Source organism: Mobula birostris, chromosome 10, assembly GCF_030028105.1.
Source record: "Mobula birostris isolate sMobBir1 chromosome 10, sMobBir1.hap1, whole genome shotgun sequence".
Classification (NCBI taxonomy): domain Eukaryota; kingdom Metazoa; phylum Chordata; class Chondrichthyes; order Myliobatiformes; family Myliobatidae; genus Mobula; species Mobula birostris.
The window spans coordinates 134,073,563-134,099,308 of record NC_092379.1 but is presented as its reverse complement, the minus strand read 5'-3'; the positions used below and the strand labels follow the sequence as shown (position 1 = coordinate 134,099,308).

Genomic DNA, 25,746 nt, shown 5'->3' with positions numbered 1-25,746 from the left:
CCTCAGAGAAAGCTTGCTTTCATTCATCAGGTGTTTGTTCCTTCTCCCTTGACTTTTACAAATGTTTGCAACAGTCATTTAATTAGCTTTTATTAATTCACTCCAAACTTCTTGTTAATAGTCCGATGTTGGCAATTGTGAATACTATCACAGTGTTTCACTCCAGGCAGATGTTAATAATTACTAGCTGTTGCTTCGGTCTTGTCAAGTAATAAGCTATTGTTTCCAGTGCTGATGTAACATAAAACATTATTTATCTCTGGAATGTCTCTCATTCCAGCCAAGTTATGTTTCACGTGCCTTTGTAAGTGTGTCCTCTGTGCCCGATTTTATACATTTACTAAATTTATAAGGTAATTAAGTTAACTAATGTGTAGTCTCTGGATAGATTTATGATGTTCCGATCAACCCATTTCCCACTCTTTTCTGTGAAATTAGGGGAAAAGGTTAAATAACGGAAGTCTCAAATTGATAAATAAAAATCTACACAAGAAAAAAAGCGTAGTTGACAGCTTGGAGAACAGACAAATTAGAGGCTATCTGTCTCGCATAAAATGAAAGGAACTCCTTACAAATGTTCAATATTTCCTTTAGAAATGCGGCTATATTTATCTTGCTGAGAGAAGAAAATCCTCCCAGCTTTCTTCTTTGACAAGCGATCACAGGGTTGTTGGGGAGGGCAGGCTTGGGTGACAGTGATGTGAGGGTGACCCACTCCCAGGTCTCTACAGTTCTGCTGGCGAACCACTAACATTGGCTTGTCCTTGATGCTATTGACCTCCCTGTCATGGAGGAGATTTTTCCTTGACTTGCACCTCTTTCAAGACAGTTAGATACAATCAGACTCTTTATTGTATGATGGATTGTGAGTGGGAACACATACCCAATCACTTTAGAAGATAAAGAGCCTGCACTATGCACCCTCTTCATTTTTGTACAGTGCAATCTTTATTTTGCAGCCAAGACATCTCCACTGGTTAGTGTCCTTTCCCTGGACAGCTGAACCAGCAAGATAAAGGTAGCCGCATTTCTAAAGGAAATACTAAAAGTGTGTAAGGACACAGGAAAGTCAGACATTAATACAGACTTCAATGTCATTGCTGGGGCATGCAGCGATGAATGTCAATCACCCGTTGCATTCACTTCAACAATGAATAACAGCTCTTAGCTGAGTTGCAGAATATTACGGGAGAACATTCAAAAGGAGTAGAAGTTTATTTATTTATGGACACTTATGAAGAATGAATGACATCCACCATAGGATGACAGCACCCTGGCTGAATACAGATGATTAAAACTGCAGAATCCTATACAATCGATTATTAATAGAGGCAATTGAAATCTTGACACTTTAATTTTTATTCTTTTGACTTTTTAAATGAAATAATTAATATCTGCCTGATCTGCCTCTCAGCAAGTGATTTTTGCTTTGGTTGACATTGCTACAAGACCATATGATCCATTACTGTAGAAAGGATGAAAGTCTCTAGGTTAGTTCTTGTTTGTGTTCACTTTTGCAGATTAAGGTTGACAGATGGTTCTGCCTCGAGACTCGAAACTTATGTGCTTTTGTTGCTAATGCTTTAGCCATTGCTCACACACTAACTTATTCGATATTCCTCATTGGAGATTTTTCTCATTCAGAATTTATCCACTCTTCTGATCCAAAATGCCATAGACATTAGGTATTTGGAATGAAGCAACCAATGCTGTAAATATTCAAACTGTCAAGTAGCACCTGTGCGCTGACAAAAATTACAGGTTGTTAACAATTTTGATGAGATCCATCAACCTGCAACGTTAATTGATTATCATCCACGGCTGCTGAGTATTTTAGGCTTTTTTATGAAGACACAAACTGCAGACCTTGGGCTCAACAGATGAAGGGTCTCACCTAACAGAACAACTGTCCATTTCCCTCCACAGTTGCTTCCTGACTTTTCCTCCAGCAATTTGTATTTTTGCCTTTTCTTTCTTTGTCCAACCTTCAGCTTAACTAAATGATATAAATATAGATTTATTCCTTTTAGACACATATTGTTTGCATGTTGTTCACAGCTCAGTGGAAAGAGCTCTTGCTTGTGAGTTAGATAGCTGGACATTTATGGTTTATTCTAAGACTTGAGCACTATAGCAATCCAATTCAATACTAAGAGAATGCTGAACTAATTTCTAGTCAAGTACACAGATCCATCATCAATGAGATACAGCAATGCTCTCTCAGATGATAAAAATTAGTTAAAGTTAAATTCTGTCCCGAGCCTTGTAGGCTTATCAGGCCTGGACTGGAGCACTGTGTGGTTAAGTGCCTTGCTCAAGGACACAACACACAGCCTCAGCTGAGGCTTGAACTCACAACCTTCAGATCGCTAGTCCAACGCCCTAACCACTTGGCCACGCGCCACCCCTCAGATGATAAGGTCAATCTTTACTCCTCAACCAGTGCCCTGTTAATGTCTTGTTACCATTTATGGGAGCTTTCTGTGTGTAAATTGGCATATTACATCTTAATTTCACTTCCAAAGGACTTTATTGGTGACAATGCACTTTAAGATAAGATGTGTTAATGGGAGGCACTATGCAAGTTTTTAGTGCTTGTTTCCTGTTGCCAACCGTAAGGAGTTTGTATGTTCTCCCCATGACCACAGGGGTTACCTTCAGGTGATCCCATTTCCTCCCACAGTCCAATGATGTACTGGTTGGTAGGATAATTGGTCACTTTAAATTGTCCCTTAATTAGGGTTAAATCAGGGATGCTGGGTGACACAGCTCAAAGGGCCAGCAGGGCCTATTCTGCACTGTATCTCAAAAAATAAACAAGTCCTCCTTCCTCGTTACTTCAGAGTATTGGACTCACATTGTGCAATTGCAGCAGACATTTGGATCATGTAAGGAGCATAACATACTATGAAGTATAACATGGAGTTTCATGACACAGCTTATTGCTGTCAAATTATCTTGCAATGAGTTTCCTGGACAATTTGTTGAGAGATGCTGCAGTGATTTCCAATGGGAAGCAAAGCTGCCTCTCCTGCAAACCCCCAACGTTTCTCCGTGTGTAGCTGCTGCCTGACTTCCTGAGTATTGTTGCACATAATTTTTAACACTGTTTAATGATAAAAATATTCATTTATTACTTTTAAATGCAGAACTTTTGCATAGCATTCATAGCTCAATGAAAAGAACCCTCAATTTTGGGGCAGATGACTGGATATTTTTGATTCACTTCTGAATAAACTTCTGTGAATCTCCACAAGAATCTCAGAGTAGTATATGGTGACATATGCATACTTCAATGATAAATTTACTTTGAACTTGAGCACCACAGCATCCAGTTCAGGAACACTCTCCAATCATATTGATCACAGTGCTTCCTCAGCAGAACATCTAACTTCCCTCCTGACAAAGGGATTGTGAGATATTTTTTGCAGAAAGAAATAAATGTGCAGGATGTAAGGCATTTTTTTAAAAGAAACAATAGCCATGAATGACTGGCACATGGATAGGTGTTGCTCTGTCAACCCCAGATGAACCAAGAAAAACACTATCTGTTATATGTGGATCAAAACTTGCTGAAATTCAGAGGAAGGAGAGGGGATCTTATAAAAATACATAAAGTTATGAAAGGGATAGAAAAGGAAGGTGTTTCCACTGCTACATGAGACTAGAACTTGAGGACATATACTCAAGATTGCTTTGCTCATGCTTGACTGTCCGGTGGCAGTGCCAATGTTTTTGCCAGTGGGCGGAGGGGGGGGGTCGTTGCTCGCTGCCGCTTACACGTGGGAAGGAGGGGAGCTGGGTGGGGGACTTTGGGGTTCTTACGTTTAACTGTCATTCATTTTTTGGGGCACTCCTCTGTTTTCGTGGATGTTTGCGAAGAAAAAGCATTTCAGGATGTATATTGTATACATTTCTCTGACATTAAATTGGACCTTTGAAACCTTGAATGGATTTAGGATGGAGATAAGGACAACTGCTTTTCCCAGAGAGTAGAGAAGCTATGGAATTCCCTGTCCTGGGAAGTGGAGGCTACCTTATTAAATACATGCAAGGCACAGTTAGATAAATTTTTCCATAGAAGGGGAATTGAGGGTTATGGGGAAAAGGCAGGTAGGTGGAGCTGAGTTCACGGCCAGATATCTATGCTCTTATTGAATGGCAGAGCCGGCTTGACAGACCAGATAGCCGACTCCTGCTCTGCTCCCACTTCTTATATTCTTATGTTCTTGAATTATAATTTCTGAAAAATGATTCGGTGTTCTGATCCAAGAGAAAAGAAAAAGTTCCATTCCTCTGTTACCTTCCGTGACCTCAGATTGATTTCCTTGGTGTTCGGTTACTGAGACAGATTGAGGCATAGATGGTGTGAGAAGTGGAACTTTATGAGGTGGGGGGCACTGACAATGTTGGTGCTGGAATCTGAAGAGCAGTTCTCTGAAGGAACTCAGCAGATCGAGCAGCACTTTTGAGAGGAAAGGAATTGTTGATGGTCTGTATCAAAGCCCTGCATCAGGACTGAGAGTGTGGAGGCAAGATGGCCAATGTAAAGAGAAGTGGGGGAGGGGAAATGGTGAGACAGGAGTTCGAGGTGATTGATTGACCGAGGAGAGGTGAAGGATAATGGGTAATGGGTAGGTTGTGCCAGATGGGGAGGTGAGAGTTTGGAATTGGGAGACAGAAGTAGGTGAATGATAGACAGAGGCAGACAAAGAAGGGAGAGGGAGAGAAATAAAGAAAGGAGGCAGGTGCAGCAAGACGGGGGAAGGGAGGGTGATAGTTGTAGACAACTAGTGGGGGAAGAAAAGGAGAAATGCAAAGGCCTATTGGTGCTGGATTGATTGTGGAGCTGGTTAAGAGGTTGGTACAACATTGTGAGGCAAAGGGCCCCTTGTTGTTCCGTACTGTTTAATGGTCTTTGTTCTATGCGCTGTTCTGTGTTCTATGATGAGTGGCAAGTAGAACCAGGATTAGATGGAGGTTGGGGAGAGGGGAGGGAGAGGAAGCATGTGTGAGTGAGTGAGTGAGTGTGCGTGTGTGCGCAGTGGGTAGATGGGACCAGAAGTGGGAGGGAAGCAAGATGAGACTGTACGTTGCATTGTGTGGTGGGTGTTTGAGGGATAGGGGACAACAATGGGAGGACCAGAGGGGGATCAGAAGGAGAGATGGTGAGGGAAGGAAGGGTAAAGGGGGAAAGAACCCACTGGAGGGGAGGATTACTTAAAATTGGAAACATCAATGTTCATGCCATTGGGTTATAAACTATTCAGACGGAATATGAAGTGTTGTCCCTCTAGTTTGCACATCCTCACCTTTGGAGTGAAGAAGGTTTAGGATGAACAAGTGAGTGTGGGACTGGGAAGGGAAATTGTATTGACATGCAAATTGGAGCTCATGTGATGATTGCAGCCATTTTGAGAGGTTGGATGATGAAGTCCTAGTCTCTGGCATTAGCTGCACTGTCTCACCATTCTCTTCAATTGCACTACACTGGTGTCTACCTGAGAAGGTGCTAAGTTATGTCCTTTCCACACAAAAAAAGAGGAGAAATCTAGTTTGATTAAATTCTATTCACTTACTTTACTCTTAATTCTTAGTAAAATAACAGAAACTGTCCTTGACAATACTGGTACCTAAGTGGAGGGAATGTAATTTTAATCAAGTCACCTGTTCAGTGATGTCCAATGTGGGTTTCAGCAGAACTACAGCTCCTCACCTCATTATAATCCTGGTTCAAACATGGAGCAAAGAGCTGAATTCAAGAGGTGTAGTGACAGCAGCTGTGCACAACATCAAGACAGCACTTAACCATGTCCAGCTGGGTTTCCCATCCTTTTTTATTCCATGGACCCCTATCATTAACTGAGGGCTCCATAGACCCCAGGTGGAGAACCACTGATGCCTGAGAAAACCTGAAATGAAGATGCATCAGAAGGAGAATGTTCTAATACTTTATACTTTATTGTCGCCAAACAATTGGTACTAGAACGTACAATCATCACAGCGATATTTGATTCTGCGCTTTCCACTCCGTGGATTACAAATATTAAATATTTAAAATATTAAAAATAGTAAAAATTAGTAAATATTAAAAATTTAAATTATAAATCATAAATAGAAAATAGAAAAATGGGAAGTAAGGTGGTGCAAAAAAACTGAGAGGCAGGTCCGGATATTTGGAGGGTACGGCCCAGATCCAGGTCAGGATCCATTCAGCAATCTTATCACAGTTGGAAAGAAGCTGTTCCCAAATCCGGCTGTATGAGTTTTCAAGCTCCAGAGCCTTCTCCCGGACAGAAGAGGGATGAAAAGTGTGTTGGCTGGGTGGGTCGTGTCCTTGATTATCCTGGCAGCACTGCTCCAACAGCGTGCGGTGTAAAGTGAGTCCACGGACGGAAGGTTGGTTTGTGTGATGTGCTGCGCCGTGTTCATGATCTTCTGCAGCTTCTTTTGGTCTTGGACAGGACAACTTCCATACCAGGTTGGATGAACCCTCGAAGAATGCTTTCTACAGTGCATCTATGAAAATTAGTGAGGGTTTTAGGGGACAGGCCAAATTTCTTTAGTTTTCTCAGGAAGTAAAGGCGCTGGTAGTGAACTCTGGCAGTGAACTCTGCTTGGTTGGACCAAGTCAGGTCATTTGTGATATTGACCCCGAGGAACTTAAAGCTTTTGACCTGTTCCACTTGCACACCACCGATGTAAATTGGGTCATGAGGTCCGCTACTCCTTCTGAAGTCAACAACCAATTCCTTCGTCTTGCTGACGTTGAGGGATAGGTTATTGTCTTCGCACCATGCCACCAGGTTCTTAATTTCCTCTCTGTACTCAAACTCATCATTATCTGAGATACGGCCTACAATTGTCGTGTCATCAGCAAACTTGTATATTGAGTTTGATGGAAACTTGGCTACACAATCATGGGTGTACAGAGAGTACAGCAGGGGTTTGAATACACAGCCTTGTGGGGCACCGGTGCTCAGAGTGATTGTCGAGGAGAGCTTGTCCCCTAGTTTTACTGCCTGGGTCCTGTCTGTGAGGAAGTTGAAGATCCAGCTGCAGATCTGAGTGCTAAGGCCCAGGTTCCAGAGCTTAGGAATCAGTCTATTTGGAATGATGGTATTACTGGTGGAGCTGTAGTCAATGAAAGGGAGCCTTAAGTATGCGTCTTTATTCTCCACATGTTCTAAGGAGGAATGTAGGGCCAGAGAGATGGCATCTGCTTCAAGATCCTTGCAATGCACAAAGGAAGATTTTGTTAATCATCTCAGTTCCTGAGCAACACTGCAGGAGTTTCTCAGAGCAATATCGTCAGCCCAACCATCTTCATCTACTTCTTCAAAAACCATCTTACTATGAAGTCAGTATAGTGGCTACTTGAAGAACAAACCACTGAGAGACTGAGGGAAGAAATTAGCACTTCCAAACAACTGCAGTCCAAGTCGAGAAAGTACATTCAATATTTATTATGAAGCTAGCAAAGAGGAATGATCAAGAATAGCAATAAAAACCCACAGAATTAGCAAAGCAACAGCAAAATTAGTGGTCAATAGAAACCATCCATCCTCTACTCAGACCATGTCTAACTAAACTAACAACACAAAGGGCGTATATTTGAAAAGACTCATTTACTTTTACTGCGCCCAAACCCATATGACAAATTACCATAACCCAAAATAGAACGTGCAATACAAAATACAATGCAGGCCAAAAATAGAGACATGGCTCCTACAATCAGATATAGTGATGGTTTCACTATTCTGTTTGCAAATCTTCAACAAAGGATCAAGACCTAGACAACACCCATGCATGGGTCGATGTGTGGCAAGTAACAACTGTATCAAAAAAAAATCTGGGCGATTAGTATCTCCAGTAAAGGAGAATCTGTCTACTTATCCTTGACATTCAATGGCATTACCATTGCCAATTCCACACAAAATAATATCCTGGGATTGCAATGAACTCTGAGAGTGATAGGTCTTACAGTGGACAATGATCTCGTTAAAGGTTTTAAGCAGACGCATCAGAGCTAGTCAATGTCCTGTATTGTCAAGATGAAGGGCTTGGCCCAAAATGTCAAGTGTCCATTTCTCTCTACATATGCTACCTGACCCACTGAGTTCCTCCAGCAGTTTGTTTCATGCTCCAGGTTCCAATGTCCATAGTCTCCATTTCTCCAGAGACAGTCAACATATTCTGTTTGAACTTCCAGAATTCTCTAATTCTCGGTCTCCATGGAATGGAAAGCAGCAAATACAATCTCACCGTTCAAGACAGATTGAGTACAAGGAACAAAGTACCAGTTATTTGAAATTATTATTGTGGATGTTACAGTGGTGCATGTGGAAAGTGATATTACAGTTAAAGTCAGAAGTTTACATGCACCTTAGCCAAATATTTTTAAACTCAGTTTTTCACAATTCCTGAAATTTAATCCTAGAAAACATTCCCTGTCTTAGGTCAGTTAGGATCTCTATTTTAAGAATGTGAAATGTCAGAATAATAGTAGAAATAATGATTCATTTCAGCTTTTATTTCTTTCATCAATTTCCCACTGGGTCATAAGCTTACATACACTTTGTTAGTATTTGGTAGCATTGCCTTTAAATTGTTTAACTTGGGTCAAACGTTTCGGGTGGCCTTCCACGAGCTTCTCACGGTAAGTTGCTGGAATTTTGTTCTATTCCTCCAGACAGAACTGGTGTAACTAAGTCAGGTTTGTAGGCCTCCTTGCTCACACACGCTTTTTCCGTTCTGCCCACAAATTTTCTATCGAATTGAGGTCAGGGCTTTGTGATGGCCACTCCAATACCTTGACTTTGTTGTGCTTAAGCAATTTTACCACAACTTTGGAGGTATGCTTAGGGTCAATGTCCACTTGGAAGACCCATTTGCGACCCAGCTTTAACTTCCTGGCTGATGTCTTGAGATGTTGCTTCAATATATCCACATAATTTTCCTTCCTCATGAAGCCATCTATTTTGTGAAGTGCACCAGTCCCTCCTTCAGCAAAGCACCCCCACAACATGATGCTGCCACCCCCATGCTTCATAGTTGGGATGGTGTTCTTCAGCCTGCAAGCCTCACCCTTTTTGCTCCAAACATAACGATGGTCATTATGGCCAAACAGTTCAATTTTTGTTTCATCAGATCAGGGGACAGTTCTCCAAAAAGTAAGATCTTTGTCCCCATGTGCACATGCAAACTGTAGTCTGGCTTTTTAATGGTGGTTTTGGAGCAATGGCTTCTTCCTTGCTGAGCAGCCTTTCAGGTTATATTGATATAGGACTCGTTTTACTGTGAATATAGATACTTGTCTACCTGTTTTCTCTAGCATCTTCACAAGGTCCTTTGCTGTTGTTCTGGAATTGATTTTCACTTTTCGCGCCAAAGTACGTTCATCTCTAGGAGACAGAATGCATCTCCTTCCTGAGCGGTATGACGGCTGCGTGGTCCCATGGTGTTTATACTTGCGTACTATTGTTTGTACAGATGAACGTGGTACCTTCAGGCATTTGGAAATTGCTCCCAAGGATGAACTAGACTTGACATCATTTTCTGACCTCAATCCAATAGAAAATTTGTAGGCAGAACTGAAAAAGCGTGTGCGAGCAAGGAGGCCTACAAACCTGACTCAGTTACACCAATTCTGTCTGGAGGAATGGAAAAAAATTCCAACAACCTACTGTGAGAACTTTGTGGAAGGCTACCCAAAATGTTTGACCCAAATTAAACAATTTAAAGGCAATGCTACCAAATACTAACAAAGTGTATGTAAACCTCTGACCCACTGGGAAAGTGATGAAAGAAATAAAAGCTGAAATAAATCATTCTCTCTACTATTATTCTGACATTTCACATTCTTAAAATAAAGTAGAGATCCTAACTGACCTAAGACTGGGAATGTTTTCTAGGATTAAATGTCAAGAATCATGAAAAACTGAGTTTAAATACATTTGGCTAAGATGTATGTAAACTTCTGACTTCAACTGTACATTCGATTCAGATTTAGATTTATTTATCAGATGTACACAGAAACAAGCAGTGAAATGTGTCATATGTTTATCAACCAACACACCTAATGTACTACATAATGTACTGGGTGCGCACAGTAGTACATTCAGCCAGAGACTCATTTCTCCAAGATGCAGCACGGAGCGTCATAGGAAGTCATTTCTGCCTGTGGCCATCAAACTTTACAACTCCTCCCTTGGAGGGTCAAATACCCTGTGCCGATAGGCTGGTCCTGGACTTATTTCATAATTTACTGGCATAATTTACATATTACTATTTAACTATTTATGGTTCTATTACTATTTGTTATTTATGGTGCAACTGTAACGAAAACCAATTTCCCCCTGGGGTCAACGAAAACCAATTTCTCCCTGGGATCAATAAAGTATGACTATGACTATGACTAATGATACGTTGGGGCCCACCTGCAAATTGTGCTGCATTTTCCAGCATCAACAAAGCATGCTCACAATGCACAGTAATGCAACACAGACAACAGTCAAGCAGAATGCAACAAGCAACAAAACAACAACAGCAAAATAAGCCTCTTCCTCCCTCCCATCCACACTCATGGGCAATTTTCCAACTCCTGGATAGGCCTCCAGGCTCCAGCTTCCAGGCTTCAGCCATCGGGCTTTGACTTCTACGTTTCTGATCGATTTTTGGACTTTGATCTCCAGTATCAACCCCCAGACTAGCCAAAGACAGGGCTAGTCTTCAGACTCCAGCCTCAAACTCCATGTTCGTCGACTGATCCGACCTTCTGCTCACATGAACATCAAATCCTGAGGCCCACTGAGCTGGAACAGCCAAATATCCACGGATGTCCTTCATCACCCGCCTGCGTTGCTGACCTTCAAGTGCAGAGTGGAGGCCTAGACCCCAGATGTGCTTCATCCCCATGTCAACATCGATGATCTTCAAGAGCAGAGTGAATACCTTGTCCCTGGTTGTCCTTAATCACCCATCCAAATCATTGGACTTCAAACACGGAGTGGAGGCCTCAACTCTGGCCTGATCTCTATTAGCCCCGCCTCCCTGTACATAAACTACAACCCTGCTCCTTACTCCCTCTCTGTCCCCAAAACCATCCCTGCAAACATTAAGAAAACGACTAAATCTGAGCAATGATCTCAACAGAGACTCCAGCTTGGTGCCATCTTGACAGGAGTGGAGGGGTGTAATTCTACGAAAAAGGAATTGTGTTTTGGTGATCAGGCTGATGTACCTCATGGCGTCTGCTGCTTTGTAGCATCAACAAACTGGATTCAATATTGACCATTGACCTGGTTTGAATGGAGTTTGCATGTTCTCCCTGTGGGACCACGTGGGTTTCCTTCATGTGTTCCAGTTTCCTCCATGTCCCAAAGGCATGTGGATTGGTAATTATTGTTTGCTGTAAATCCCCCAGAGAGTGGTATCAGAAACAGATTTATTATCACTGACTTGTGTATAGTGAGATTTGTTATTTTATGGCAGCAGTACAGTGCAAAGATATAGAATAACTATATATTACAAGAGTAAATAGAGCTGTATAAAAGGATGGCAAGGTAGTGTTCATGGGAATCTAATCAAATGGAAGGGGAAGAAGATGCTTCTAAACCATTAAGTGTGGGTCTTCAGGTTCCTGTATCTCCTTCCTGATGGTTGTAACGAGAAGAGGGCATATCCTGGATGGTAAAGGTCCTCAGGTAGAATCTGGGGGAGAAGAGTTACTGGGAAAAGTAAAAGTTCAAAGTAAGTTTATCATCAAAGTGCATATGCTTTGAACCCTTAGCTCCAAGGTGCATAGGCCATTGATAACCTCCCCTCTCCATTGTCCTCACGAAGTCGATAATATGCTTGGAGTTCTTCAATGTTTCTAGTGTCCATTGTATCCACTGCACAGGGGGATTAGCCTATACAGCTTCTCCAGAGCCCTATTAACCAGCCTTACCCATTTCCACTTCTCATAACGGGTGTAGCCCCCCGGCCAGCCTCAGGGTCGCTCAGCTCGCTGTCATATAGGGAACTAGCCCTTGGCCCCGCCAAACTGGGTAATAGTTTGTGTGGATGCTGTGTGATGTACCCCACCCCGCCCAAATAACAGACAATACACCAGATACGATTAAATGATTTACAGTTTATAGATATTACTGGAACTATATAATTAATAGAGAATAAAATATAAAAGGAAAATAAATTTATCAAAGTTCAATCTCTTTGTGCACAAGCAGTTGGAGCTCAGGACCCTCCTTCTTCACCCTGCGACCCCTCAGACCACCTCGACCTGCCGCCTGGGACCAACAACGGTGGTCGACCAGACGCTCCACACGAGTCCGTCTCCGTATCCTCTCCTCGTCGCACACCCTGGACCTCGGACTCCTGCTCAGGGTCTGACCCCGTTAGCGGACTCACAGCACCTGGTCCATCCTCTGTCTCTCTCTCCCAACTTCTGCCAAAAACCCGCGCATCACACTAACTCACAGACACACAGAAAGAATAACATCTATCCCAATTGGTTTGTTCACCCTCTTATCAGTAACATGATCTAAACAAACTGCTAGTGGGAGGACTTTCTCAGCAGTTAACATAACAAAGAAGCCATTTTAATTAGACTACGCAGTAACATAAAAGAAGAAATCCCTTACACGGGGATGTGGGGTTTAATTTTAAGAGGCATCAAAGTACATCTATGTCACCGTATACAACAGTGAGTCATTTTCTTGCTGGCATACTCATTAAATCCAGGAACCATGATAGAATCAATGAAAGACCACACCCAAAAGAATGGACAAACAACCAATGTGCAAAGGACAGCAAACGGTGCAAATACAAAAGAAAAAATAGATATTAATAATAAATAAATAAGCAGTAAATATTGAGAGCATGAGATGAAGAGTCCTTGAAAGTGAGTCCATAGGTTGTGGAAACACCTCAGTGTGTGGTAACTGAAGCTGAGTGAAGTTATCCCCACTGGTTCAAGAGTCTGATGGTTGAGAGGGTAATAACTGTTCCCGAACCTGGGTGGTGGGGATCCTTGATGCTGACTGCTGCTTCTCTGTGACAGCATTTTGTGTAGATGTGCTCAATGGTGGGGAAGGCTTTTACCCATGACAGACTGGTAGGATTTTCTGTTCAAGGGCATTGGAGTTTCCATACCAGACTTGGTGCAACTAATCAATATATTCTCCACCACACATCTACAGAAGTTTGTCAAAGGTTTGGATGTCATGCCAAATTTTTGCAAACTTCCAAGCAAGTGGAGGCACTGCCATACTTTCTTCTTCCTGGAATTGCACTGCAAGTAGGTTACATGGTCAGCACAACATTGTGGGCCGAAGGGCCTGTAAGCTGCTGTAAATTTCTATGTTCTATATAAGGTAGCATAAACACAATTTTCCAAAATGTCCTCCTTTGTTGTAAGAAAACATGAAAACATGGATTGATAAACAAAGGATTCTACTGATGCTGGATATCCAGAGTAACATACACAAAGAGCTGGAGGAACTCAGCAGATCAGGTAACATCTATGGAGAGGAAAAGTGGACATTTTGGGCACAGACTCTTCATAAGGACTAGAAAGGAATGGGGAAGAAGCCAGGATTAGAAGGTGGGACGAAGAGAAGGAGTACAAAATAGAATGTGAAGCCAGGTGCAGGGGAAAGTGAGCAGGTGGGGGTTGAGGGGTGAAGTAAGAAGCTGGGAGGTGATAGGTGGAGGAAGGCACGGGCTGAAGAAGAGGGAATCTGATAGGAGAGGACAATCGTCCATGGCAGAAAGGGAAAGGGGAGGGGAACCAGAGGAAAATGATAGGTAGGTGAGAGGGGAGCCAAAATGGGAATTGTAAAAGAGAGGAGGCAGGAGGGAAAAAAATTACTGGAAATTAAAGAGTTCAAAAACACACGGAATTCAAGTCATCAGGATTAATAAATATGGGCATCTTGATTGGCATTGACATTGATTCAAAAGGCCTGTTTCTGTGCTGTATTAACTCTGTTTCTAAATGCAATACAGTATAGATTTTTCTGAGCGTATGATTGTGAGAATGGGAGATTAATGGATGTACATACAATATATATTTCTAGCTATTTGTATATTTGAATTTCCAAATGACATTTCATAAATCGTTCATTACCAAGAGGAAATACAGTTAGCATTATATCAGGATTGAAGATTTGGTTAATGGAACAAATGTGGAGATTAAGAATAATCTGTTCATACTAGGGAAGCGGTGTAATCAATCAAATGCCTTTACAATCAGTACTTGGGACTCAGATATTTACAATTCACATCAATAACTTGATGTGAAGGCCAAATGTAATACATTCATGCTTGTGAATGACACATCAGCTGGGTGAGAAGGTGAAGTGTGAGGAGGAAGCAAAGAGGCTAGTGTTGATAAATTCATGAGGCACATAGATCGTCACAGTCTTTTTCCCAGGGAAGGAGAGCCCAAAACTACAGGGCATGGTTTGAAAATGAGAGGGCAAAGATTTAAAGGGGAGCTGAGAGGCAAGTTTATCCACACAGAAGGTGAAGTAAAGTCCAAGTAAACGTTTAAAAAAATTATGATCAGAGTACAAAATTGTCACCTCCTCGCTGACGATCAACACTGGTGCATCTCAGAGGTGTGAGCTTAGCCCACTGCTCTACTCTCTATATACACATGACTGTGTGGCTAGGCATAGCTCAAATACCATCTATAAATGTGCTGATGATACAACCATTGTTGGTAGTATCTCAGGTGGTGACGAGAGGGCATACTGGAGCAAGATAAGCCAACTAGTGGAGTGGTGTCACAACCTGGCACTCAATATCAGTAAGACGAAAGAGCTGATATGGACTTCAGGAAGGGTAAGATGAAGGAACACATACCAATCCTCAGAGGGATCAGAAGTGGAGAGAGTGAGCAGTTTCAAATTCCTGGGTGTCAAGATCTCTGAGGATCTAACCTGGTCCCAACTTATCGATGCAGTTACAAAGAAGGCAAGACAATGGCTATACTTCATTAGGAGTTTAAAGAGATTTGGTATGTCAACAAATACACTCAATAACTTCTATAGATGTACCACGGAGAGCATTCTGACAGGCTGCATCACTGTCCGGTATGGGTGGGTCTACTGCACAGGACCAAAGGAAGCTGCAGAGGATTGTAAATTTAGTCGGCTCCATCTTGGGTACTAGTCTACAAAGTACCCAGATCATCTTCAAGGAACGGTGTCTCAGAAAGGCAGCGTCCATTATTAAGGACCCCTAGCACCCAGGGCATGCCCTTTTCTCACTGTTACCATCAGGTAGGAGGTACAGAAGCCTGAAGGCACACACTCAGTGATTCAGGAACAGCTTCTTCCCCTCTGCCATCCAATTCCAAAATGACATTGAATCCTTGGACACTACCTCAGTTTTTTAAATATATATATTATTTCTATTTTGTGCAAGATTTTTAATATATTTAATATACATTAATATTCAGGTCAAACATATACGTTTAATATATTTAATAATGCTTAATAATTATTAAATGACAATAAAAGAGGACTGCGTATCCTCATAATCTAATCTAATACGTATACTGTAATTGATTTACATATTTATTTATTATTATTATTATTTTATTTTGCTTTTTTGCTTCTGCTGCTGCTGTTAACAAATTTCACAACACATGCCGGTGATAATAAACCTGATTCTGATTCTGAAATAGAACCCCGAGATTCTTTTTTTCTACGGGCATACTCAGTAACTCAATAGAAAGGTAATTGTAAGCAGGATCAATGAAAGAGCATAAGCAGACAATAAACTGTGCAAGTGCAAATATAAATAATAGCAATAATAATTAATGAGAACACAAAATAACAAGACGAAGAGTCCTTAAAATGAAATCATTAGCTGTGGGAAGAGCTCAATAGATGAGTGTGCTTATCCTCTTTTATTTAAGAGCCTGGTGGTTGAGGGGTAGTAGGGTTAGGAAAGGCTTAGGGATATAAAACATAGAAATTAGACCAGTACAGCAAAGGAACATGCCATTTGGCCCAAAACAGTGAAGTTAGCCCTTATATACTGTTTGGGTCAAATTTGACCCATTTTGACTCTTGACAGCGGTAAAATCACCCTAAATGCCATTTTTTTAGCTGAAGTTTGATGACTTTTCCTAAAGTGACCCAAAATGCACAAAAATGAAAATATTAAAAAATGTTATACTTTTGTACAGGTGCTTCAAATTTTTGTACATTGAGGCTGCTCCAGGTTAAATTTGACCCGTATCTATTGAAGTGGATTTTAGATCTCTGAAACATTAATTAAGGATTAATCACCCATTTATTAATGTCAGATAGGCTGATATACATTCTAAATAGATCTATGGTTCAAAATTTGGTACGGACACTTGTTATGAGGGGATTCTTGGGCTGGGTCAAAATTGACCCGGACCATACTATGAAAGTATAGAATATGAACAGGTTTGTTAGGTTAGTACTGAAATGGCCAGCTAATCTAATCTCTTTCACCTACACAATGTCCATATCCTTCCATTTTCCTCACGTTCAAATGCCTATCTAAACGTCTCTTAAAATTTCCCAATGTTTCTGCCACTACCACAACCCAAAAAATGTAGACACGAGAAAATCTGCAAATGCTGGAAATCTGAGTAACACACACAAAATGCTAGAAGAACACAACAGGCCAGGCAGCATTTATGGAAAAGAGTAACAGTTGGAAGTTCAAGAAATCAATGTTCTTGCCATGAGGTTGGAGGCTACCCAGATGGAATATCAGGTGTTGCTCCTCCAACCTGATGTGGCTTCATTGTGGCAGTAGAGGAGGCCATGGAATGACACGTTGGAATGGGAAGTAGAATTGAAATTCTGTCTTTTGTGGCAATCAAAGATGCTCAGCGAAGCAGTCTCCCAATCTACGTTGGGTCTCACCGGTATACAGGAGGCCACACCAGGAACACCAGATACAGTAGATGACCCCAACAGCCTCATGGGTGAAGTGTCACCTCTCCTGGAAGGACTGTTTGGGGCTCAGAATGGTAGTGAGAGAAGAGCTGTAGGGACAGGTGTGGCACCTGTTCCGTTTGCAAAGATAAGTACTAGGAGAGAGATCAGTAGGGAGGGACAAATGGACAAGGGAGTCTCATAGGAAGTGATCCTGACAGAAAGCAGAAAGTTGAGGGGGGGGAGGAGAGGGAAAGGTATGCTTCATGGTGGGATCCCATTGGAGATGGGAGAAGTTACAGGTGATTATATGATGGTTCCTGCAGAAAGTGGAAATTGTGGGGAGGGAAAAAATGTGTTCGGTTCTCCGTAACTTGCACCATCTCTCCCAGTTTCACCTATCACCTACCACCTTGTATTTCTTCCTCCCATCCCCCCAACTTCTTGCTCAAACTTCTCATCTTTTTTTCCAATCCTGATGAAAAGTCTCACCGGGAAACATCGAGCAGGTTACTCATTTCAATCGATGCTGCCTGGCCTGCTGTGTTCCTCCAGTATTTTTGCGTGTGTAATCCAGACAGTGCATTCCAGGCACCACCAACCTCTGCGTTTCGAAAAAAAAAAACTTGCCCCTCACATCTCCTTTGAAATTACTCCCTCTCAGCTGAAATGCATGCCCGCTGGTATTAGACATTTCAACCCTGGGAGAAAGATACTGTCTGTCTACTCTATCTATGCCTCTCATCACCTTGCAATCCTCTATCAGATCTCCTCTCAGTCTCTGACTCTCTAGAGAAAACAAATCAAGTTTGTCCAACCTCTGTGGGCCAATACAGGCAGATAGGGCTAGCTCAGGAAGTCACCGTGGTTGGCATGGTCGACTTGGGCCAAAGGTGCCTATTTCTCCTTTATAACTGTATGACTCCAGGTAAAGAGGTAGGTGGGAGGTTAAGTATTTGAGCAGGTTGAGACATCTCGAGGCCGTAGGACTGGTGAAATTATTCATGAAGAGGGGATAAAAAGAAACCAAGAATATTTTGTTGAAGGCGAGAGGTTGGGAAATGTTGATATTTGAAGGGATTTGAATGTCCTTGTACATAAATCACAGAAAATTAACATTGCATGTTGGGCTTTATTGGAAGTATATTGCAGTAAAAATAATGATTTCTTGCTGCATTTATAGAGTGGTTAGTTACTGAAGTAGTGTCATGACTCGCAAGGTCTTGTCTATTGATCCAAAGCCATGAGTTCATATCCTGCTGCAGCTGCTGGGAAATATAAATTCAGGTAATTAAATAAATCTTGAATAACAACTAGTGTCAGTTATGTTGATTGCAGAACCATTGAATTGGTATCAAAGTCATTCCAGTTCAGTAATATTCATCAGGGAAGAGAAACTGCCTCTTTATCTAGTCAGTACTGCTAGTTATTTCAAACAGTCCAGCATTACAAACTTTTAACTACTTTCTGAAAAGGCAGTCCACCAAGTTTTGACCTAATTGATTCATTCTACATCTATAAATGAACAGTATTTATAAGAAGCTCTGATAATATCAATTTCTATCTGTGCATGATACAAAGCATCCCATCTAGATACACCACAGCTTGGTATGACAACTGCTTTGCCTATGACCACAAGGCTACGGTAGGAAACTTTGTCACATGGTGTGAGCAGAATTATCTGCAGCTTAATGTGAAAAAGACTAAGGAGCTGGTGGTAGACCTGAGGAGAGCTAAGGTACCGGTGACCCCTGTTTCCGTCCAGTGGGTCGGGGTGGACATGATGGAGGATTACAAATACCTGGGGATACAAATTGACAATAAACTGGTCTGGTCAAAGAACACTGAGGCTGTCTACAAGAAGGGTCAGAGCCATCTCTATTTCCTGAGGAGACTGAGGTCCTTTAACATCTGCCGGACAATGCTGAGGATGTTCTACAAGTCTGTGGTGGCCAATGCTATTATGTTTGCTGTTGTGTGTTGGGGCAGCAGGCTGAGTGTAGCAGACACCAACAGAATCAACAAGCTCATCCGTAAGGCCAGTGATGTTGTGAGGATGGAACTAGACTTTCTGACAGTGGTGTCTGAAAAGAGGATGCTGTCCAAGTTGCATGCCATCTTGGACAATATCTCCCATCCACTACATAATGTACTGGTTGGGCACAGGCGTACATTCAGCCAGAGACTCATTCCACCGAGATGCAACACTGAGCGTCATAGGAAGTCATTCCTGCCTGTGGCCATCAAACTTTACAACTCCTCCCTTGGAGGATCAGACACCCTGACCCAATAGGTTGGTCCTGGACTTATTTCCTGGCATAATTTACATATTACTATTTAACTATTTATGGTCCAATTTCCCCCGGGATCGATAAAGTACGACTATGATTATGACTATGAAACTGCAGAGAGTTGTGGACACAGCATGGCACATCACAGAAACCACTCTCCCCTCCAAAGACTCTGTATAAAAGCCTTGCTGCGTTGCTAAGGCAGCCAACATAATCAAAGACTCCATCCACCCTGGGGACATTGGGTCTTCTCCCCTATCCAATCACTACGTATTACATTTAGCATGTACAAAGGAGAATTGCTACCCACTAGTCAGAATTTGGAGCTATGGTTTGTATTTAGGCAAGCAGGAAGGTGAAGAAGGTATGATTATGCTCAGATGTTGCTCCCTGCTGCTTTATTTGTTTGTCAAATCATCTATGGGTCAAGTTAGTCAGACAATGTTGTTCAGATTGATATAATCCTGGAATGTGCCTTGTCCCAGAGATGGAGACTATTAGTTCAGTTTTGCTTGACTTGTTACACTCTCTTCACTAACAATTGAAGGAAATTACGTCTATTAAATTGGATGTAAGTCCTTTAAATGATTATGTTGGATAAAAATATTTAAATTTGTTTCAGATCGTTTGTGATCCAGGACTGACAAGAAAAGATTGTTTCTATTATAGTATAAACCACCACAAAATGCTGGGAGGAACTCAGCAGATCAGGCGGCATCTCTGGAGAGAGAGTCAACATTTCAGGCCGAGGTCCTTCGTCAGGACTGGAGAGGAAGGGGGAAGAAGCCAGGGTTAGAAGGTGGGGGAGGGAAGAAGTACAAGCAGGTAAGTGTTGGGCAGAGCCTGGTGATGGGGAAGGTAAGTGGGTAGGAGAAGCAGAATGGAGTGAAAAACCTGGAGGACTCAGGGGGAAAAGGTGAGGGGCTGGAGAGGGAATTGAATAGGAGAGGAGAGTGGACCATGGGAGAAAGGGAAGGAGGAGGGTCACCAGAGGATGGTGATAGGTAGGTGAAGAGAAAAGAAGGGTAAGAGTGGAGCCAGAATGGGAAATGGAAAAAAGAGAGATGGGGGAGCGGTCAGAAAGTACCGGAAGTAGAGAACTTCCAACCGTCCCAAGGTTGCAATGTAAACTGTTCACTATTGGCATTCCATTGGATCCAGATCATGGCTGCTAAAGGACTGATTTCAGCTCAGTATCAAAATAACATAAAGCATGGCCCTTAAAGTGTAAAACAGAACTAGAAAGGACATGTTTCAGTGTTGCCTTAACCCCTTGCTCAACCTTACCAGCCAGGTGCTTTCCTGTATGGTGGTCCTTCATTGATTCTCAAATAAAACTCATGAATAACAGTTGGATCAAGGGCTGCAGCAGTCTATGAGAAACAGCCACTTCAACCTGCTTGAGAATGTCCCTTTAGACTAGAGACTAGGAGAATTTTTTTAGCTGGAGGGCTCCCTCCAAAAGCAGATGGCTGCTCATCAGGTTAATTCATAAAGTCATTTATTATTGTCACATGTATCAAGGTACAGCCAATAACATGTGCTGCATGCCATCCATATAGATCATTTCACTACATGTGTGCTTTGAGGTAGAAAAGGGAAAATCAGTAACAGGATGCAGAATAAAGTGTCACAGTTACGGAGAAAGTTCAAGTGAGACAGTTATGAAATATCGTTCTAAGGATCCATTCTGTAGTCTTATAACAGTGGGATAGAAGCTGTCCTTGAGCCCGGTGGAATGTTCTCTTGGAGCTTTGTATGTTCTGCTTGATAAACAAGGGAGAGAAGAGAGAATACCTGGGGTGAGTGGGGTCTTTGATTATGCTGACTCCTTTCTCAAAGCAGTGAGAAGTATAGACCAGAGTCACGGAAGGGGAGGTGGTAAGCAGAATTCCTTCAGAAATGCATTCAAGTTAAAGTTTTGACTCTTTGCTACTTCAACTTCTGATGCAAATGAGAAATGTTCAAGTATTCTGCACCTGTGTTTCACATCACTAGGCTATGGCTGTGGACAGCAAGTACTGTAATGGAACTGCTATACCTCCACAACTCAATAGCTTCTTGATCCCTTCCTTTAAGTATCGTAAACACCTCTTTTGAAAACATCTTTTAACCTTCTGGAAAACAAGTTGACACAACCTGTGCTCATTATTTCACTGTGTTACAAATCTGTTACATGACAGCACTGGCAAGAGACCTTCAAATGGAGCACACCTCAGCTTCGGTGAGGTGGGCTGGTGGAGTTCAAATTAGTCCACCAATCCTGAGCCAATGAAACGTTGCATTTAGCAACTGCAAGATAACAGATCGAAACACTCTGTTGCCATGGAAACATTGCAGTCTACCTGCAGTTGGTGCTTCCTTTGTGGTAAAAGGTGCAAAACCTGAGCAAAACAGGAAGCAATATTAATTTTGCCTGAACTACACTCAGTGGCCACTTTCTTAGATACCTCTTGCTCTTAATATAGTAACCACTGAATGTATGTTTGTGGTTTTCTGCTGTTGTAGCCCAAACTCATCAAGATTCTTTTCTGCACACCACTGTTGTAACATATGGTTATTAAAGTTACTGTTAGCTTGAACCAGTCCTTTAGTCTCAAATTTCAACATTAAAAGTAAATTTATTATCAAAGTATATACATGCCTCCATATACAACCCAAAGATTCACCTTCTTGCCAGCAGATTCTCTCATTAACAAGGCATTTTTGCCCACAGAACTGCCATTCAGTGGATGTTTTCTCTGGGGTTTTTTTTGGCACCATTCTCTGTAAACTCTCGAGACTGTTGTGCATGAACATCATAGGAGATCAGCAGTTTCTGAGATACCAAGGCCAGGCTGACACCAACAATAATTCCACATCCAAAGTCACTTCGATCAGATTTCTTCTCCCTTTCTGATGTTTGGTCTGAGCAACAATTGAACTGCTCGACAATGCCTGCATGCTGTTATACACTGAGGTGCTGCCACATGATTGGTTGATTAGATATTTGCATTAACAAGCAGGTGTACTAGTGTACCTAATAAAGTGGCTGCTGAATGTACATTGGCTGTCACATTTTTTACAGGGCAAAAGTGACTACAGTTCAAGAGTACAGAACAAGAGTTATCTCAAGATTGAAAAGATTAACCTGTGAAGAGTGTTTGATATCGCTGAGGCAGTACTTGATGGGATTCAGAAGGATAAGGGGGATCTCATTGAAACCTATCAGATCTGAAAGGCCCGGATAGAGTGGATGTTGAAAGAATGTTTCCATTTGTTGGAGAGTCTAGGACCAGAGTGCAAGCCTCAGAATAAAGTGACATCTCTTTAAATCTAAGACAAAGAATTTCTTCAGGCAGAATTTGTGGAATTCATTGCTGCAGAGAGCTCTGGAGAGCAGGTCATTGGGTGTATTTAAGGCAGAGGTTGATAGTTTCTTGATTGGTAAGGAGTTCATGGAAGAAAAGTGAGGTTACAATTATCAGCCATGATAGAATAGTGGAGCAAAATTGATAGGCTAAATGGCCTAATCCTGCTCCTATTTTGTATAGTCATATATCCTTGCCTGCATAGCAGTTTGAAGCATCTCCGGATAGAAGTTGAGAGGTTTCGGCAATTCCAAGCCCTTTTCCCTTACATGAGAATTCTACACTTGTGTTGGGGATGACTGTTGATGGAGTAACAGATGTCAGGAAGGGTACTGGTGAGTAGTCGTGGATTGTATTCTGTACTAGCCAAGCCTGTCTACATTAAACTGTAATGCTCTTGACCTCAGGATCAGTCTTTGTGATATCATTGAGGAACCAGATTTACATTGAATAACACAATGATGAGTAGGATATTTTTGTTATTAAGTTTCTTTTCATATTCTCAGCAAATAACCTACATCTTCTCTTGTTGAAACTGCAGCTTACATTGAAGACTTGGCAAGGGGCGTCGATCAGAGTCGAAGGCTAATTATTGTGCTGACTCCAGACTATGTCATCAGACGTGGATGGAGCATATTCCAGCTGGAAAACAGACTGCACAACATGCTTGTGACTGGAGAAATCAAAGTTATTTTGATTGAATGCCCTAATGTGAAAGGGATAATGAACTATCATGAAATCGAAGCCTTAAAAGACAATATAAAACTTTTATCTGTTATCAAGTGGTGTGGACCTGATTGCAACAAACTGAATTCCAAGTTTTGGAAGAAAGTCCGGTACGAGATGCCTATCAGGAAGAAGGAGCCAGTTGCACGTGGCCAGGTTCTGGATTCTGGTGAACAGGGTATTTTTGGAGAACTGCAAGCTGTCTCAACTGTTTCCATGGCAGCAAACTCCGCCACGCTTGGACCTCCCCCGGTAGAGCTGCCACCAAACTTTCACAAAGCAGATCATATGCAAATGAGGCATTACTGTCGAACTTACGAGTACGACTTCCCGCCCGCAACAGTGCCCATTACCTCGATTAGCAATCAACACACCTACGGCAATATTCCAATGACCCTCATTAATGGACAGGTTCCGCAGATCATTATCACCAGAGATCCTTCCCTTCGGGACACCCCCATGAGCAACGAATGCCTGCCAATGTCCTCACGAGAGATCGGTATCACCAGCGATATCTGGTAAGGGTTGGGCAGAAGGACCCAGTTCCCTTGTCTCTCCACATTTCAAGGCTCACAGGAAAAGAAACCTAACATTAAACTCATGAGCTGTGAACACTTCATCAGCCATGCAATATCCTAGAATAATGTTATCTTTTAGACATTGTATGTGTGAGCTTGTATATTTTAGTTTGAATTCTAAGAAGACTTGTCAGCCTGTGCTATAGATTGGCTTTAACCCTTTCCTGAACGAAGTTGCTAAATCTGAAACAGCTGATGATAGCAGATGTTGTTTTGAGTGGGTCACTATGTCTTCACAGTTGGTAGGAAGCAATTATTGGAACTCTTGTCCCCCTCCCTCCCTAAAAAGATGGGGTATTGATTGAAACTTTTGATACTCTAATGAACTTATTTTGTTAGTCTAGGTCACTTAAGAGTTACAGAAGGAACCAAAGGATGTTGAGGGAGCCAACCCATGATTTAATCAAATGTGGGAAAATGTTCTAGGGCCCAAATGGCTTCTTTCTATGTACGCTCCTTTTGTATGTTCTTCGCCTCATCGCCTACATATACTTGACATCCATTGCTAGAAGTGAGGACATTAGAAATTCATAATTTTGCTTCCATTTGTACTCCACAACTATGTACTTCACACAATGTAAATTCTGCGAGTGAAAGGTTTAACGTATGAGGAGTGTTTCATGGCTCTGGGCCTGTACTCACTGGATTTTAGAAGAATTGGCAGGGGGGTGAATCTCATTGAAACCTATCAAATATTGAAAGGCCTAGATACAGTGGACATGAAGAGGATGTTTCCTATAGTGGGAGACAATAGGACCAGAAGACACAGCCTCAGAATACAAGGACATCTCTTTGGAACAGAGATTTCTTTAGCTAGAAGGTCGTGAATCTGTGGAATTCGTTACTACAGATGGCTGTAGAGGCCAAGTCATTGGGTATATTTAAAGCAGAGCTCGATAGTTTCTTGATAAGTCAGGGCATCAGGAGAAGGCAGGAGAATGGGGTTAAGAGGGAAATAAATCAGCCATGATGGTATGGCAGGGCAGAATCAATGGGCCGAGTGGCCTACTTCTGCTCTTATGTCTTAAAGACATTGACTCCAGCAAGATACAACAATATCACAGGAAGCAATGGGGAGCCTGAAGCAGCCATGAATACTAACCAGATTTAAAAAAAACACACACAGCTAAATCTTGCAAGATGAAAGCAGACAGAATGATTAAATACAGTACACAGGACACAGCTGTGCATGGTACTGTCAGAATTTTACTGAGGAGGGCTCCGGTACTTTGCACAATGACCTGAAATGTTCTATCACTGTTTATGTTCCTTTTTCCCCTCGGGATTAATTTCTTTCACCGCAATGAGTTTCGAACATACATCAGTCTCAACATTAATACAGTCTGCTCTCTTACTCAACACTGCTGCAGCCCAGTATTTATTGATTGATTATTATCAATTAAGAGTGAAATGGATTTTCTTTAATACAATTTACAACATGCATAATATTGTTTCACCCTCAGTCCTCTTTTCTGCCCACATCTCCACTCATTTCTTAGAAGTAGGATGTGAGACATTGCACAGGAAATTCAACAAGTCAGCAGAATATGATGATGGTGTCTCAGCCATACCATCAAAGAAAGCTGTGTGCTCAGTTCCCAATGGATGCACATATAAAGAACTACATCTACAGTATATTCACCAGATCCACCCATTTTTACACAAAGCATATTGAATAAATAATGCCTCCTCTGCTACTGACAATGCAGAGTTCGTTTCAAGTTTGCAATAGATGCAATTTAGACTATTAAGTTATGGTGTATCTCACATGTGATATAAATCTCCCACAGCAAGGAAATAAACATTGTTGGGTAAACTGTCTTCCATATTATGCCAGATTTCTCTAATCCTGGTCGTCTGTCCTATTTGA

The 25,746-nt window shown here is 41.8% G+C and overlaps 1 protein-coding gene across 1 annotated transcript in view; it reads left to right on the top strand.

Annotated features, from left to right (window-relative positions):
• il1rapl2 (interleukin 1 receptor accessory protein-like 2) overlaps positions 1-23,820 on the top strand; it is a 676,009-nt gene extending 652,189 nt beyond the window's left edge. The window contains exon 9 of the mRNA XM_072269776.1: positions 23,114-23,820. Coding sequence (XP_072125877.1) covers positions 23,114-23,820 — 707 coding nt within the window. The remainder of the gene's footprint in view (positions 1-23,113) is intronic.
• Positions 23,821-25,746: the final 1,926 nt, after the last annotated feature.